At 40.0% G+C, this 17,014-nt stretch overlaps 1 protein-coding gene across 1 annotated transcript in view; it reads right to left on the reverse strand.

Moving 5' to 3' along the window:
- Positions 1–17,014, reverse strand: part of LOC109047946 (tensin-2-like) — a 45,994-nt gene that overhangs the window by 3,421 nt on the left and 25,559 nt on the right. Inside the window, exons 4-23 of the mRNA XM_042712861.1 lie at positions 12,997–13,035; positions 12,212–12,250; positions 11,504–11,553; positions 10,210–10,393; positions 10,072–10,122; positions 9,836–9,958; positions 9,075–9,139; positions 8,648–8,731; positions 8,433–8,548; positions 8,141–8,201; positions 7,657–7,732; positions 7,398–7,527; positions 6,839–6,904; positions 6,496–6,612; positions 4,478–5,929; positions 4,222–4,366; positions 2,963–3,942; positions 2,348–2,479; positions 1,596–1,691; positions 850–927 (exon numbers count right to left, since the gene is read on the reverse strand). Coding sequence (XP_042568795.1) covers positions 850–927; positions 1,596–1,691; positions 2,348–2,479; positions 2,963–3,942; positions 4,222–4,366; positions 4,478–5,929; positions 6,496–6,612; positions 6,839–6,904; positions 7,398–7,527; positions 7,657–7,732; positions 8,141–8,201; positions 8,433–8,548; positions 8,648–8,731; positions 9,075–9,139; positions 9,836–9,958; positions 10,072–10,122; positions 10,210–10,393; positions 11,504–11,553; positions 12,212–12,250; positions 12,997–13,035 — 4,084 coding nt within the window. The remainder of the gene's footprint in view (positions 1–849; positions 928–1,595; positions 1,692–2,347; positions 2,480–2,962; positions 3,943–4,221; positions 4,367–4,477; positions 5,930–6,495; positions 6,613–6,838; positions 6,905–7,397; positions 7,528–7,656; positions 7,733–8,140; positions 8,202–8,432; positions 8,549–8,647; positions 8,732–9,074; positions 9,140–9,835; positions 9,959–10,071; positions 10,123–10,209; positions 10,394–11,503; positions 11,554–12,211; positions 12,251–12,996; positions 13,036–17,014) is intronic.

The raw sequence follows: 17,014 nt of genomic DNA on the forward strand, positions 1-17,014 counted from the left end.
TCTAATATACTAATTTGCTACTGAAGAATTATTATTATTATTATTATTATTATTATCAATGTTGAAAACAGTTGTGCTGTTTGATATGTTTATGGAAACTGTGAAACATTTTTCAGGATAGTTTAATGAACAGAAAGTTCAAAAGTTCAAAAGAATTTTAAAAATGGGAGCTGTATGTATAATATTCAGCTCTATATAACATTTTGAAACTGTATGTATAATACAGTACTAAATAGCAGTGTATGTATAATATTTTGCATTATAAAATATACATTCACTACCATTTTGTCTATGTATAATATTGCATATTATAAAGTAAATATTTTTTGAGTTGAGCTGTGAGTCTGATTTGAATAAAAATAACTGCTACTGCAAAATAATACAATAGACAAAAAGACAAAAAATAGATGATGCATTATGTATATCATCTGTAACTTATAAATTATGTACAACATCCAAACAGTGTTGTCTGATTCACAAACATGATTCTAATGAGCAGTTCTTTTGATAAAGATATTTGACAGTTTTAATCAGTCTAATTTTCAGAGCAATTAAATATCTGGCAAAGTGTAATTAAATACAGTCACAAAGAAGTAAAGTCAATAAATTAAAGAAAAAAATTAAACTTCATAAAAATTTGCACTGTTTTGTTTAGCATGTAGTAAGGATCTATAGTACAGAATACTGCTTAAAATACTGTGTTGTAGTCATTTTTTGTTTTAAAGCATTAATATCTTGCCTTACAACTCCTCATTAACTCTAACCTCAGAGTGAGTGTATGTTGTGTCTGTGCTTTCATCATTCAGTGATATCTCAGCGTGGTGTGTTGACGTGTGCCGTTCTGTTTACCTTTATCTGGGATGCGGAGGTCACAGGGCAGAGAGATTGGTGTAATGGAATGCTGATACACCAGTGCTGAAAGACTCCCTACCAATGACAAAACACATACAGGACCTCAATACTTCGCTTTCATAACACTTCAACATTATTTACCTTTAAAACTGATGTGCCAGATTGCAAAAGCACCCGAATGTAGCCAGACGGCAACTGATCACGAGCATAAAAAACTTTGTGGCTTTCTATTATAGAAAAACAACACTACATCAAAGAAATGAGCATTATCTCAACTTCTACAACTCAAGGTTATACGCTGTCTTTTTATGAAGCAGTGTTCTGAACTATTTGGCATATTCAGTGCTCTGCTAGAGTACATGATGGAGATATAATGGAGATTGGATAGTATTGCTGTCTGAATACCTTGCATGCATAGAGCAAACCGATCTCCCCTCAGTTATCACAGAAAAGTTCAAACTCATTTTCACAATAACCATAGCTCAACTTGCATACAACTTTATTCAGCCTGGCTGTTCTATTAACTCCAACTTTGGTTTAGGACCGCAAGAAATTTCTGTCTAACATCTTCATAATAAAATGTCATACGGGTTTGGAATGACTCGAGAATAAGTAAATGATGACACAATTATCATTCCTGGTTGAATTATTGATTTAAGCTCTGATTTAAACCAGGACTAAGCTTAATCAGTGTCTGGCGAGCCACCCTGTAGAGTTTTATAGAGGATTCCTGAAGTGCTCACCAAAGTAGGGCTCATTTTGACAGCCCTTAATCTTCACTCCTCGAGGCCCTGTCTCAATCAGGAAGTGTCGAACCAGCTGTTCCAGAGGGTCTCCTCCTGCTAATGTGAAAACATGATAACATTTAGAAATATTGCATTTCATTTGTGATTGATTGAATTTAGATAAACATACATCAGTGTTTAAAGGCAAAAGTCATACAAAACATTTTCGAAGCAATTCTCAATGCTTTCTCAATTAAACATTTAGTTGAATTGTACAAAAATAAACTGCACTTGGTCCAGTATTAATTATGACTATAAAATTTTCAAGACAATGAGAGCTAAAATTTAAAGTTTGTCATGACTTTGGTTTTGTAGCTAAAAATTAGTCACATGAATTTCACTGAATTTCACTAATTCTATTTACATTTAAATTTGAATTGCACTTCTACTTTCTGTTTGCCGCCTAAATTCAAATTGGCAATGACATTCTCAGTTCAAATCTGAATGGAGCACAACCTTATCAACCAAGGCTGTGAATCTGGGATAGGACTATCTGTTTGTCCAGTCAAAGACAATTGTCATTATTACTGTAATTCTGTTTGGTGCAGAAATGACACACTTCCGCTTTAGCTCTAAATTCCTGCGATGTTTAGCTCTGGTAGAGTACTTCAGGTGCAGTCGTGTGTTTCCTGTGCAGACAGAGAGCTTTGGGAGCAACACTGAGGCAAGATAAATGTTTGTGTGAGGAAATGTCTGCAGATGTGGCGTACCTTTGCTGCTATGGTTATTGATGTTGGGGGGTGGGCTGGCAACTTTCAGGGCCAGACCGTAGGCCCCCTGGAAAGAGTTACTGTCTCGGATGAGGAAGGTCCCTGGCTCTCTTTCCTTCAGTGCTGCAATAGCTGTTGAACAGAGACAGGACAGTTTAATGAGACATTGCCATTTAAAAAATAGATCCAAACATATGGAACAACAATCTGTTGCAGCATGTGCAAAAACACTACAGCACAAAAGTAAGCATCACTGTTAGTCTTGCTCATACTAAGGGTTATGAAAAGTGCAAGGACCACTAATAAGACATGGCTGCATTTGCATACAGCAATCAGCAATAATGCTGGGTATTGACAGACATTTCCTGATCTAGTTAAATTCTGATTTGATTCCAATTCATTTGGGTATATTTTTGGAGGGAACTCAAAAGAAAGCCACCTCTGGACATTATTTTGCAGTACACTGCACTTCAGTTTTACAAATGGAGATTGCTCAAATGAAAATTAAATGGAAAATCAGTATCTTTACCCAGCCCTAATTAGAAGCTGGCTATGAAGATATCTCTAAACTGCATTTAGTTTTATATAGTTAAAAGACAACAGTGGTTTTCTCACCTTGCTCTCTAGAGATGCCAGGTTTATACCAAAACCGAGAGCTGTCCTGCACAAATTTCACACTGACACGGCTGCCCATCTCACCCTCTACACCAACTTCTCCCTGTCCAGCGGGCATGGTCAGCTCTCCTACTGAAGGTGAGAATGTAACATGGTGTTGCCCAGAGGGCTGATGACTCATGGACCCCCTCAGCATTCCAGACCTCCCGTTGGGTGATCCTGGCAGGCCGGATGGGCGGCGTTTCTCAGGGAGGGGAGGCTGTGGGACGGAGTTGGCTGGGCACCCTAAGTGGAGACCTGGTGGAGGAGATGGGGTGCAGCAGGCGGGAGAGACAGGGAAGGTGGGAGTGGAGCTGGGGCTGCCGTCCGTACTGTGTCCTGGGGGAAGTGAGGTTTCAGAGCCCAACATCAGCTTCCTGCCCAGCGTGGCGAATCCGGGGACTGGGGGTTCAGGGGAGGATGAGCTCTCGTGTTCGCCAGTGGGTGGTTGAGGGGACGCAGGGACTGAAGAAGCAGAAGTGGTGTCTGGTTCAGGAGATGGTGATACTCCGTTGCTCTGTGAATGAGCTAGGATGGACTTGGACAGGATATGAGAAGAGGGATCTGGTGAAGGTGCTGGTTTAACAGTTGAATGTGGTACCATTTCCCCTCTGGGTGGCACTGTAGCAGCAGTAGGCGAGCTGTTTGTCTGTGGTTGGATAGATTCTGATGGAGGTGTTAAAGGGGCGGAGTGCTCTGGTGAGCTTTGTGGGGTGGGAGGTGTAGTAAGCAGGGCAGAGAGTTGTTGGGCAGTGGTGGGTGTGGCAGGAAAGGAGTTTATCTCAGGAATCTCTTGACTGGAAGAAAGTACAGTTTGCCGAGACCCCGGACTGGTACTGTTTGACTGTAGGGCAAGTGGATGTGTCCTGTTGTGGGAGTGGGCCGAGCTGCTTTCACTGTTCACCTCTCTTGAGTCATACTCACGGACACTCAGGCTAGGACTGAGAAAGGAAGAAGAATTCAACACAATATTGAAAAAAGTCAGCAGATAACATTTTCATCTACTGTAGGAGTAGCCATCTGTGGTCTTGGGGGGCTACCTGACTGCAGATGTCAGTTCCAACCCTGCTCCAACACACCTGCTGTTATTTTCAAGTAACCCTGACCCAGTTGTGTTTTAAGGGTTGGATATTCAGGTTCAGGTGGTTTAGATGTGTTGCATTAGGGTCGGAGCTAAACTCTGCAGGAGCATCCCCAGATCTATTGATAAATGCAGTTACCTCTCCTGGAATTGCAAAGGGCTGCTTGTGTGGACTGGTGTTGGAGGTCCTGAAATATCAGAGGGTGTTGAACAAGGGGCATGTGGATCTTGATGTGTCCGCCGTAGGGAACCATGGGTAATGTGACTACGCCAGCCTATGCTGTCTGATAGGGAAAGCATAATATAATTTAATATAAGATAATCACAACATGTTTGCAAAAGCTTCAAATTTAAAGACAGTCCAATACACTGTAATAAGAAAGGTCATTTGTCACCTGTATTTGTTTCAGAGGTGTACTGCTGAGGGTGGGAGTCTGTTTGGTTATCTATAGGTCCGCTGGCATGGTGCACTGGGCCAGGGCACGAGGTGGAGGGAGGTGGAAGAGGGGACGTGGACTCAGACTGGTAATCTGAGGCATAGCCACGACTCTCTGAGGGTGAAGGCTGGTAGGGGGAGCAGGGGCACATCTGGTGTGGTGTCTGATATCCACTGGAACTGCTGCTGTACTTGAGATCCAGATGGGCATGAGAGTGGGACCGGGAGGGTTCGGGGTATGCAGGATGGCCTGCAGGAAGTGGATCGACGTTAAATGCTGGTAATTCATGACCGTGAGGCCCGTAGGGGGATACGGTAGCCCTTCTGTGCCAGTATTCTGCCTCTCGTTCTCTCTCCCACTGTAGTTCTACTTCTCGGTCTCTGTCCCACTGCAGAGGAATTTCTCTGCCCCTTCTTAGCCCCGACTCCCGGTCCCATATCTCCGCCCCTCTTTGCATATCAGCCTCTCTGCCCCGTCTTAATCCAGTATCCCGGTGAAGCTCTGCCTCCCTTTCCCAGTGTATTCCCTCCTCTCTGTCCAAACGGAGGGTGTGGAAATCTTCTCGCCGTAGACAGCAGTCCCGACAGGGGCAGCCGGGTGGTACTAGGCCATCTATCATCATGACATCGTGGTAGTGTCCGCTGGGTTTTGGGTGGTGTGGATGACTGTGGTGATGGTGGGGGTATGGAATGTACTCGTCCGCCCTACAGAGCAGTCGGGGAGACAGACTATGTGGAGGTGGACTGATCTCTTGAGATGGATATGGACACAGGTGGCGTGATGGTCCCTCTGTGCAAGTGCGATGAAGATAGTGCTGTGAACCTTGTTGACGGTCCCAAAGCAGATCTGGTGGCGGCAGGGATTGGTGAGGATGGGCACTGTGGTGTTGGTAAAGCCCTATGACGGATGGCATCCCTGAAGAAGGAGCCCCTGTGTGTCCATTAGTGGTGGTGGGACGATCAAGGCAGTACCCATTGGGTAAGTGGTGGAGTCCATCGCACCCAGGCTCAGCACAACGCTGGGATCGGTAGCCCACCCGACATGAGCATGAACGGCCTAACCTCAGTGACCCAGTCCTTTCAGGAGGCAAGGAATCACCGTCATCCAAAATGGCTGTCTCTCGGTCACGATCCCTCCCTCCATCCCCTTCAATCCCACCCAGCATACGCTCAAGCTCCTCCCTCTCTTGCTGAGTAGGCGGGGCCTGTCGAGTCGGTTCATCGAGCCGGCCAGGTGGCACAGATGAGTGTCCAGAATCAGTACTAACAGACAGAAGCTGACTTGGACGCTCCTCAGAGATCCTTGCTGGGCTCCCATTGGTGGACGGCAGGGAGGTGGAGCCTGCGACATGAGGCTTTTTCACCTGTGCATACAGGCTGCCATCTAGAGGCCCACGTGTGTGTGCGATATCTAGAGGGATGTATGAGAGTTGTTTTTTTAATCAGTGTTTATTGCAAGAAAGAATTTAGAGGTTTACATTCTGCACGTTTATATTACCCTAAAGCCCACTTAAAATATTATTCAAGGTTGCAAATTCACATTCTTTTTTCCTGCTACAAGTTACATATATTACAACATTATTTTTATTATTATTTTTTTTACAACATTAAAGGACATAATACATTATTTATTTGATAAAGTAACTCAAGTATTCAAGTTATTAACTAAAGTGACACTTGTATGCTGTTAATCCAACACTGGTTATGATAAAAAAAAAAAACACATCTGCCAAGGTGTTAATATGTAAACCTGACCAATTATTAATGTGCTCATGGTTGTGATGTCATAACCATGGTTATTTCTGAATCTCGTTTTTGCCGCTTAGTTTCAATAATCTGATCTGACAATACACTGTAAACGTTGTAAAGAGTAGTATCAACCTCCATTATTTCTAAAGAAAAAAGGAAAATTCAGTATGTTCCCTCTGAAGGCTTGAATAAACACCAGTATGTGGTTGTATGAATGAATAGTTGTACCCTCTAGGCTGTCCTGATGTCTCTGATTGAAGTTCTCATAAGAATCCCAGCGCACCACAGGATCATTCGTGTTATAGTCCACGCTGACAGCTGGATCATTCCTCTGGCTTGCCCTCCCTGAGTCAAACAGACACACACACACAATAAAATTACAACCAAGTAGTACATCTGCATTATAACACAGTTAAAGACCTCACGATATGATAGAAACCTGCTGTTTCAATGGGAAATGCTATGTGTCAGCTCAAGAAAGATAATTGTTCTTGTCAAACAATTTCATGGTCCCTAAAACTGTAATTAAACAGTTAGTAAGAACTAAATCTGCAGTTTAAATAAGGTTTACCTTTGATTATCTCAGGCCCAGATGAAAACACAAACTCCACTGTGGCATCTGAGGGAAATCTGTCATCTACAGGAAACAATGGGAATTGAGAGTGTTAATCGTTAAGAAAACAGAAGACGCTTTCCAGCTAATAATATTTGTCATTAATAATAATATCCTCTCCATACTACACACTTTATAAATATGTTTCTGATTATAATGATGATTAATATCTAGGAATTTTCCCAGAGTTTTACAAGCAATTGAAGTTGCCTCCCATGCTTGTATGTAAGCCCATAGAGAATCAATTATCAAATGAAAGTCTGTATCTCTTCTCAATCACGCAGCTGTGGTGCACAGGTGTTACCCAATGGGAACGAGGGTGATAATTTATGGCACAGCTAAAAGAACACAGACCGACCACCGAAATAAAAAAGCACATCTTAAAAAACCAAGCTCAGCTGATATCCCAAGGCCATTTCAGCTCACGGCAGTCAGAGTTGGACAGACGGCTCTGGTTTTATTGTAAAAATATATGAGCTTGGCATATGATTCTTGACTTGTCCCCCTAAGAATGTACCTGAACAAGCTTCATCCAGTTCCCCTTTGCCGAACCAGAGCTGAGCTCCATGAATGGTGCACGTATGAAACTGCAGTCGAAACACAGAGTCCCTCTCAGCAGACTGAACCTGCCTGTGATAACATTTTACCTACAAGAAAGACAGAAAAGGAGGCCATAAAAGTGACAGAGAGGGAGAGAAAGAGATTAAAGTGATGGAAATGCCTATGGTTTTGACAGTTGTGATATATCAGGGTCAGATAAAAATAGCCCCACATACCATGATGTCTCCTTTCAGCAGCAGTGCAGGCTCAATAGTAACAATCAGCCGTCTGCTCCCAGAGCCCTGCAGGTCACTACAAAAAAGATAGCAAACATACTCTTTAAACTAGGTTTTTTTTTATTTCCTGAAGAACATATGAAGGGTTAAAACTCCACTTCTTAATGCTAAGGTATTGCTAGGCCATTCTAGGTGGTTGCTAACTAAAGTAAAAAAAAAAAGAAAAAAGAGTCCAGTCCAGAATCTCTATGATATTCTGGTCTCTAGATATGGCCCCAGGTCCCTTCTATAATCTAGGTTTATGAAAACCATACGTCTGATTGCTTAGAGAAGTTGCAGCACAAACATTGCGAGCCAAGCTATGTGCCAAATCTTAATACTTTTATTATTAGTATTAAGCAGCAGTAATAGTGATACCTGTCCTAGCAGACACCTCTAATTATGCTTTAAATTATGTGAATGTCTCCAATGAAACCTCACTCACTATATGCCAGATGTGTAGACCAGCTGCATGGACTGATAGATCTTCAGGAAAGGGAAGAAACCTGTCAAGAGAGTGAGGAAAAAAAGTGAGATATGAAGGAGGAATTGGCAAACTCCCTGTGTCTCTCTCCTCCGCTGCAAAAGATTAAAAACAAACCTGAAATGTTTGTGAATGTGAGGGAGGTTTTTTTAATGAATACATATGTGCTTATACAGACACATATTACCTCAGTGACCTTATCGAGGGCTTATGTATGAATGAAGTCAATGAATTAATTCAAACAAATACTAACCAACCCCCTCCTTCAAATAAAGGATGGTAGTAATAATGAGGACATGATGGAGGAAGAGTGGACTGCTGTTCATTTTGATGGCCCCCGAGAGCAGCCCTCCAAAGTAATAGATATACCTGTAGAGTTAATGTTGCAAAAGAAGAGTCATGCAAAAAGTATATAAAGAGCACAAAGATCTACAAAGAACAAAAAGACAAAAATCAAAAGGGATGTACCTGTTCTGAGAGGGTTGGAGAGAGGATGACACTTTATCTTCACAAAACTTCCTCATGGCCAATGTGCTGAGGGCCTGATCTGCCCTGTGTGCACAAATACAGTTGAAGATATAAGAAAACAAAAAATACATCAAAGAGACATGCTTGTTAATTAACCAGAAGGCTCTCCATAATTACTCAAATATTTCTTGCAGTATTTCTGTTGTAATTATGTATGACAAAGCTCCTTGTTTGGACAAACACAAACCTAGAGACATATTACTTCTACCAACCACAATGCAATTTATATTACAGAAGTTTCAAGAACTGTATGTTCTTCAATAAAAACAACTGCTATTGAGAGGAAAAAATAAAAAGTATATAAATATGATCGCAGTTTTAACATTTAGATTCAGTTGAATTATTTAAATAGAACGGCTGAACTTACCCTGCTGATATCTTGCTGTAATGCATGTAGGCAGCAATGATAACGCCTGTCTTTCCTTTGTTGCCCTGAAATACAACCAATACTAATTAATAAAACTGCTATAGCTATGATTTGCTTTTTAAATCTGTTGCAATGATGATGACATTTAGACAGTCAGGATCTTCCTACACCGCTGGGTAAGAAAGTCTGAGACCACTGTTGAATAGACAAACAGTTTGAGTGAATGTTATTTTGAAAAATGAAAATGCATTTCACAATATCTTGGGGTTTTTCATAATAAATCGTTTTTTTAGCTTGTTTTCAAGCAGCTGCTAGGGTGTTAAGCGTGGTTGCTTATATATTTTGACATATTCCCTTCTTGTTTCAATGACAGCAGGTTTGTGTAAAACCTGATGATGCTGATCCATCTTGAGCTTCAGTGGAAGAACATTTCTTTGTTTTAAAATACAAAAAGTCTTAAATCTGTGTTTATTTCCAGGTTTAAACTGTATTTAAATCCCAAACTTTTAAGTCCAGCTGTACATCCAAAACAATTCTATATGTATCAGTGCTTTCTCATCTCTTAGTCTTTGTTTTTTTTTTCCTTTTCACATAAAACTAAAGGCTTGTCAAATTAGACATCCTCTCAGGTCTGGCTTCATGTTATCATCTGTGGTGAAGCTCTGCAGGGTGGTCCTTAAGGGTCTCGTCAGCACTCTTTAGTACTCTGTCAATTCCTGTGACATGACATGAACTGTCCTAAGACTACAATGACCTCTGACCTTACAGTGCAGAACGACCACATGCTGGGGGTCGGAGTTCAGCCAGTTCTCCATGGCTTTGCACATGGCACAGATCTTATCCAGAGGCGGAGCGTGCATATCTGGCCAGCCGAAGTCATGAACCTGAGAGAGACAGAGACTTTTTAATCTTGGGTGGTGTAAACAGATCTTTAAAAGTTCAGCTGCAAAGCAACTATCAATATAAACACATAAAACCGTAAAAGCGGAGCCCCTACCTTAGGGTTTAAACGGGTGATGTCATGCCTTTGCTCAGACAGATTGAATAACTGTGGGAGGAAAATGAAAATGCTTCTAATACAATGAAACTAAGTAAACTTCCCTTAGATGCAGTACATACACGCTGATTCACTTACCAGAAACTTGTCCTGGTGTTTGGACTTGAGCATGGCCGCCACCTCCCTGAGGTTGAGGCGGTACTGCTGTTCTTCCAGCAGAGGAGGGAAAAAGACAGAGATGATCCTCTCCGTGATGTATGTGAGGTCGAAATCATATTGCCTCTCCATCACTCTGTCCATCACCCGATCCACGCTGAAGCTCCTGAGAGAGAGGGGGAAACCAGCTTAAATATCCTGTGAAATGGCTTGAGAAGCTAATAGACATCAATTGAAAGCCACAAAACTTCAATTTCATGAGTGTTTAAGGTGGTTAAGCTGTTTTTTGGAATATAGTAGCTGGTTTGTTGCTGGTCCAAGATGATCTACAAACATCGACATTGACCAAGATGGTCTACCAAGTCGAAAACCATGTCCACTAGCTTTTAGCCCAGATAATTAAGCATCTGGAATTGCTTTGACCAGATAGAGAAAAAGCTACCAGAAGGGATGACTGAAAAACAGCTGAGAAAAAGGGATGAACAATAACACTGATGCTATACTGCATATTGTTGTCTTATTGTTCCACATAAAATAACACAAAATTTGAATATTTGACATTTAACATTTATTCAATTCAAGTTTATTTGTATAGCGCTTTTTACGATACAAATCATTACAAAGCAACTTTACAGAAAATTAAGTTTCTACAATATTTAGTTATTGTAGTTATAGTTATTTAGTTAAATATTTATGATTTAAATTTGTTAAATGTAATAATTAGGAAATATCTAAATAAATATTAATTTCTATTCTGTCCATTATAAAGTTGTGATGCCTGAAATCAGCTAAATTAGCATTTAAAAAAAATTCAATCAATATTTTATATTTACAATTTATAATTTAAAATTAAGTTAATTATTGGTTTATCGCATTGACCAGAATTTCAAAGCTTCTCCAAAACAAAGCCACTAGAATCATCATAAAGAATCATGTGAAAGTCCAGTAAATGATATTTTACTGGACAGCTGGGTTTTGATTGAGCACAGCTGAGCTGTCAGTGCTGTGCAGCTGAACTAACCACACACCCTGACACATATTAGCTCTCTGCTTCTCACCACACTGCAGCCAAAAGGGATTTTGGACTTTTCACATCAAATCCAAAAGGGATAAAACCCTGCTGAGATGAGGTAACTTATCTGAGATAAGTAGAGATTAGCTGAGGAAATAAAGTCTCAGAACTCAAGCATGCTCAACCACTTCTGCAGCCATCACTCAACTTCATGGTTTGAGATTTGATGCTTTAAAAGCTTTGATTCTTTTCAGCCAAACGTACCTCGGGAGAGTGTTTCTCTGTTTGTTGTAGGTCAGAGACTTGGTTGAGCCCTGGAAAAAGACAAAATAATATTATACCATTGTGTTTGGACACAATAAACTAAATAAACTTTTGTCTAGTTGACACGACAGTGCCAGCTCTTGTTACAAAAGATGTCTTTTCGGTTTATTTAAGAAATGTTTGTTCTTAATTTCTGTTCTACTCTTAAGAAAATGCATATGTGCGATATGTAAACAAATTAAATGCCACTGTAAGAACTAAAGCATTGTATGAGGCCTAACAGCAAAAGAAAATAAAGAATAGACCTTCTTATTCTTTAGACAGTGAAAACTAATGTTTCTGATTAAACAGTGGACTTGAGTCAGAGCCACAGAAAGATCATCTCTGGATACAGAAAATTAAATACTGACTCTATGACTTCTGACATCACACTTGTAACAAATGAGCACAAGTATTGCTGTTCAAAGATGTTTGCCATTGACTTCATTCACTACTAATGAGCTCATGAACTGAAGAAGCCACTCAGATGTGTAGAGGAACACATGTGAATATTAAATATTACTGAAATATTAATCTCAGGGGGTACTTCGAATATCAATCGATATTTCAGGTCAAAGGGGCTGACCAAAAATCCCTGATCTAGAGGAACAGCCACGTGCCAGTAAGAGTGAGAGACAATGAAAGAGAGGAAAAAGTTTTTCATCTTACCAGATGCTGAATGTGTCTAGAGGAGGACGTTCCCCTTCGCTGCAGCAGATGAGAACACAGATATAACACCATGAACAGAGCAACAACACAAACATGTGTCCTGTTTTATCATCAGTACTTCCAGAAGCATCATGCAGTGTGTACTGTCAACACAACTCAACTAAAAGAAAAGAATGAAACTCACTAACAACCTAACTTTACAACTCAGTTATAATGTTACAATATTTCAATTTAAAAATATATCACAGTCTCACAAAAATATTTAGCAGAATAACCATGTTCAACATTGATAATGATAAAAAGTGTTTCTTGAGCATCAAATCTGCATATTAGAGTGATTTCTGAAGAATCATGTGAGACTGAAGACTGGAGTAATGATGCTGAAAATTCAGCTTTACATCACAGGAATACATTTTTATTTAAAAAAAAACAGCCTTGTCTTGGTAAGCATAATAGATTTCTTTCAAAAACATAAAAAAAATTGTACCAACCCCATACTTTTGAACAGTAGTGCGATAAAAGTTTTGAACAAAGCTTTTCAAACAACAAGTATACCAGTAAAGTAATTTTTACCACTAGCATGTGAGTGAATGATAGTGGGAATGAAAAATGGAGTGAAAAAGTTAATAAACTAATAAGAACAAGAAAGTAATCAGTGAGTTATCCAATGAGAGGGAAAGAGATAGTATAAATATAAGAAGAACAAAATATGATAAAAATGATAAATGTTGAGATGCATTGAATGAAAATGTAACAGATAAAAGGAAGGACAGAAAAAGTCTTACCACCTCGGAGGGCTGTGCTGGGATGCAGGCTGTGTTGATCTGAAACAGAGAAAAGGAACATGACTCAAACACAAATTCTGTATCTCCTCCACCGTCCAACGCGGGCACATTTACTCATAACCCTGTTGTCATTCCCCGCTCCGTCCCGGGACGAGGGGAAGGGAGTGGTGAAGAGGGATCTGTCGGGATCGGGAGAAGGAAATGCTTCCCCAAAACAACAGATAAGCTAACTATCTGCTGATAACACTGAGACTGGAGAACAAGTGAGCTGCAAGGGATTGTGGGTGATGGGCAGTAACCAAACACATTAGTATGCACATTCCTCTCGCATGATCTCGTACAAAATAACAGGACACAACAACATAAATTGTGGTACAGTGTGTTTATGAGGGGCAACCGACAGACACACAGACATGTTTACATGTCTACATGTTTTGCCGCACAGGGTAAAGGGGGCGGAGGTGTCATTAGAGTGCTTACAGCAGGCGGGAAAACGTGTGTGTGTGTGCAATGACATTCACGCTTACGTAACATGAAGCATCCCCCTCCCCTCCCCACACATCCGATCCCCTGCCCAGTCCTGCCCTGTTTGTTTGGCCTCAGGAAAAGGGCTGAGGCAGGGAGAAGCGCACAGACGCTACACTAGGCCTTGACCTACGACTGCCTGTGTGTGTGTGTGTGTTTGTGTGTGTGTGTGTGAGTCTTGGGAGTGAGAAAGAGAGTTATTAAAAGACTGTATGTTTTTGTTCAACACAACCACAACTTATGAGGCTCTGGAGGATGGAGGGACTTGGGTGTTTGGGTATTTGTGTCTCCAAATAAATGCCAACACTGAGTTCTGTGGCTCTTTGCATGTCTGTTAGCATTGAGGTTATCTATAAGCTAAAGTAGCTACATGCTAGCATGGCCGAAAAGTAAACTTTTTGTTAAAAGTTAACATTTAACCATTTGACCAAAAATGGTCCAAAAGTACTGATGACTCATCGTGCACTCATGGGCGTGTCCCTTTGTCCAATCAAATTCATGATTATATGTACAGAACGAGTTTTAGTTGCTCACATACATAGTTCAACTTTTGAACATAATGTTAAACTTTGCATTAAATTTGACCCTCGATTTTCAGTTTGATGAATGCATCTGATATATCATCAGGAATTGTTAACATTTCTTCCTTGACTCTGACAGTATTTCATTCAAAATGTAAAATAACCATTTTTAAGGGGTATCCGGTGCATACTGTGCAGTAAACAGTGCACTACTACCCCAACAGGCCGTGTTTGTTCACAGTGATGTTTTTGTGTGTTGCTAGGTGGGATCCCATTATAATATCACGTTTCCTTTCTTCTTGGCTAAAAAAGCTGCCGTCACATTTGAAGAAAGTGAACGATTATGTCTCAAAACGCAGTGTGGACAGAACTCAGAAGATAACATTTCACTCCAGTGGAAAAGAACATCTTCCCCATGGTATATAAAGACAAGAAATCTCTCTCTATTTCTTCCTGCACAACCTGCCTGTAATGCTGTAAGGGAAGTGAAACACGGTGTAACTATTTTTACCAGGTGTAAAAGATATCACTGCCTCTGTGTTAAAGACATCAGCTGCTGAGAGCCAATTACTGACCCTCACACTCTCCTATGCTCTGTTGCTATGAGCAATTCAATGCCCCTCTCGCTCTTTTTTTTTTTTTATTCCCTGGGAACATTTTCCTGCTTCCTCTGGTAATTTTTCCCCCTGCTTCCATCTAACCATTCATTTTTTCTCTGCATGTCAATCATTCCATAAAAATTTCCTAACTCATCCTGTTCATGTTTTCATGCAGCACTTGTTCACCCTTTCTCTTCCTCTATAACTGTAGTTTGGGCTTCACTTACAAAAATGCAGCACAGTTTCCACCAAAATACAGTATCCTTCAAAAGATTGAGGTTGGTAAGAATTTTTTATTATTATTATTTTTTTAATAAATACCTTATGCTCAAAAAAGATGCATTTATTTGATTAAAATACAGTAAAAACAGTAATATTATTACAATGTAACATTACAAGAGTTTAATATATTTTAATATATTTTGTTTATTTATATTTAATGTGCAGCATCATTACTCCAGTCTTCAGTGTCACACTATCCTTCAGAAATCATCATAATATGCTGATTTGAATAAATATTTCTTATTATTAACAAGTGTGATGCTTAATTATTTCTGTGGAAACTGACATTTTTTCAAGGTTTTTAATGAATAGAAAGTTCAACGGAACAGCATTTAACGTTTTAACTTCGGTCATAGTAGTAGTGTAAGTAGTTTTACTGAATTATTATTTTGTGACATTGGTGACTAATACAGTGTTACCAGATTTTATTTTTAATTTTTTTCTAAAGGAAATGTGCCATTTGTCGGGTCACTAAGGTGTTTTTTAGCATGTTACTGCTGTAGATACTGGGTAGGATGCTCTTGGTGGTTGCTTACAGACCAAATCAAAAGAGGCCTCCACCCAAGTATAGATATGTGTTCTTATGGGATTTTTTTTATTTTTTATTTCATTGTCCAACAGTCTGTCTGCTGAAAAAAAGTAATATCACATCTCTTCCAAACAATATTTGATGTATCACTCATGTGTCCATAGTAGCACAAAAAGTTGGACGAGCTATGTGCCAAAGTTTAATACAAAGGATTATGGGTTTGTTCAGATCCCGAAGAATGAGCAACAGCCACTAATAAGAGTAGCTACCATGCTATTTCGGTGAATCTATGGTTACCATGGTGAATTTTTGTTGCCGCATCCAAAATACTTCTCACTTTCCTCTCGCTAATCTTTTTCCTCCCCTCAACGCCAACACTCTTTTGTTTCTTCCAGCATGTAACCTTCTTTCTCTATCTACATCACTCGCTCTGACTTTCTTTCTCCTTAGCCAATCCACACTTTCCGCTTTCATTTTTCCCTCATTTAACAAAACGCCAATCCGCTCCACCTCCCTCAGACCGACCGGCCGGCCTGCAGCCAGAACAAACTCTGAATCCCATCTGTAGGGCCAAATCTTACGCACAACCCCTGCAGCAGCCTTTCATCCCGCTTTTTTTTATCCATTCTTCTTCTTATTTTTCCCCTCCCTCCATCTGTCTCTGAAGTAACAGCAGCCCCCTGTTCTGTGCCCTTGTGTTCTGCTGCGAGCTCCAAGGAACATGTTCCCACGTGTAATGGGACGTTTAGGGTGAGGAGTGGTCCACAGGCGAGTACACGTGCCAAGTGCAATACCACAGCAGTAGTAAAGAAGGCTATTTACGTGACAGGGATGTGTTTTGACTCTAGAGTGACTCTACCAAATCAAATCTCCAATGAATCATGCTTGGAGTAAGAAATGCTGTTTGCTTGTTCACACAACAACCTTACACAACCTGTAGGATGTTTAAAGTAGTGATGCACATAATAGCCAATTAAAAAAAAAAAAAATTAATAATTGAAAATATGGTACTGTATTATATGTGATTTATGGAATTCCTAATTGAATGTTACAAGACAAGAAACGTTTAGCATTTTCTGCATATTAGGCATATAAATAAGAGTGAATATGAGCATATATTTTAAAAAAAAAAAAATTAAAATCTATTCAAATAGAAAACTGTTTGAATTTTAATAATATTTCATAATGTTACAGTTTTTACTGTTTTTTTTATCAAATAAATGCAGCCTTGGTGAGCACAAAGTTTTGAAGAGTAGTGTATGTGTAGGTTTTCCACAGAGATTAACAGGACTTAATATTTTTGTAGGCTCAGCATCTAGGAAGTTTCTGGACTGATTTCTCCTGATATGGACTTTGATACTGTCATCTCAGTAGCAGCTGCTTCATCCGCTCTGCACTCGTTTCCTGTTCGTAGAGGTGTGAGGCTTTTTAAAGAGTTCCTCAGAGGCAGAGAGGAAATGTTCCTTACACATATGTGTTGGGGTCTAGAGATGCATGTAACGATAAAAACAAGGCTAGAGAGAGGAAGTGCAGATCAGAGGATGGCAAGAGACAGATATGTA

Source organism: Cyprinus carpio, chromosome A23 (assembly GCF_018340385.1).
Source record: "Cyprinus carpio isolate SPL01 chromosome A23, ASM1834038v1, whole genome shotgun sequence".
Lineage (NCBI taxonomy): Eukaryota > Metazoa > Chordata > Actinopteri > Cypriniformes > Cyprinidae > Cyprinus > Cyprinus carpio.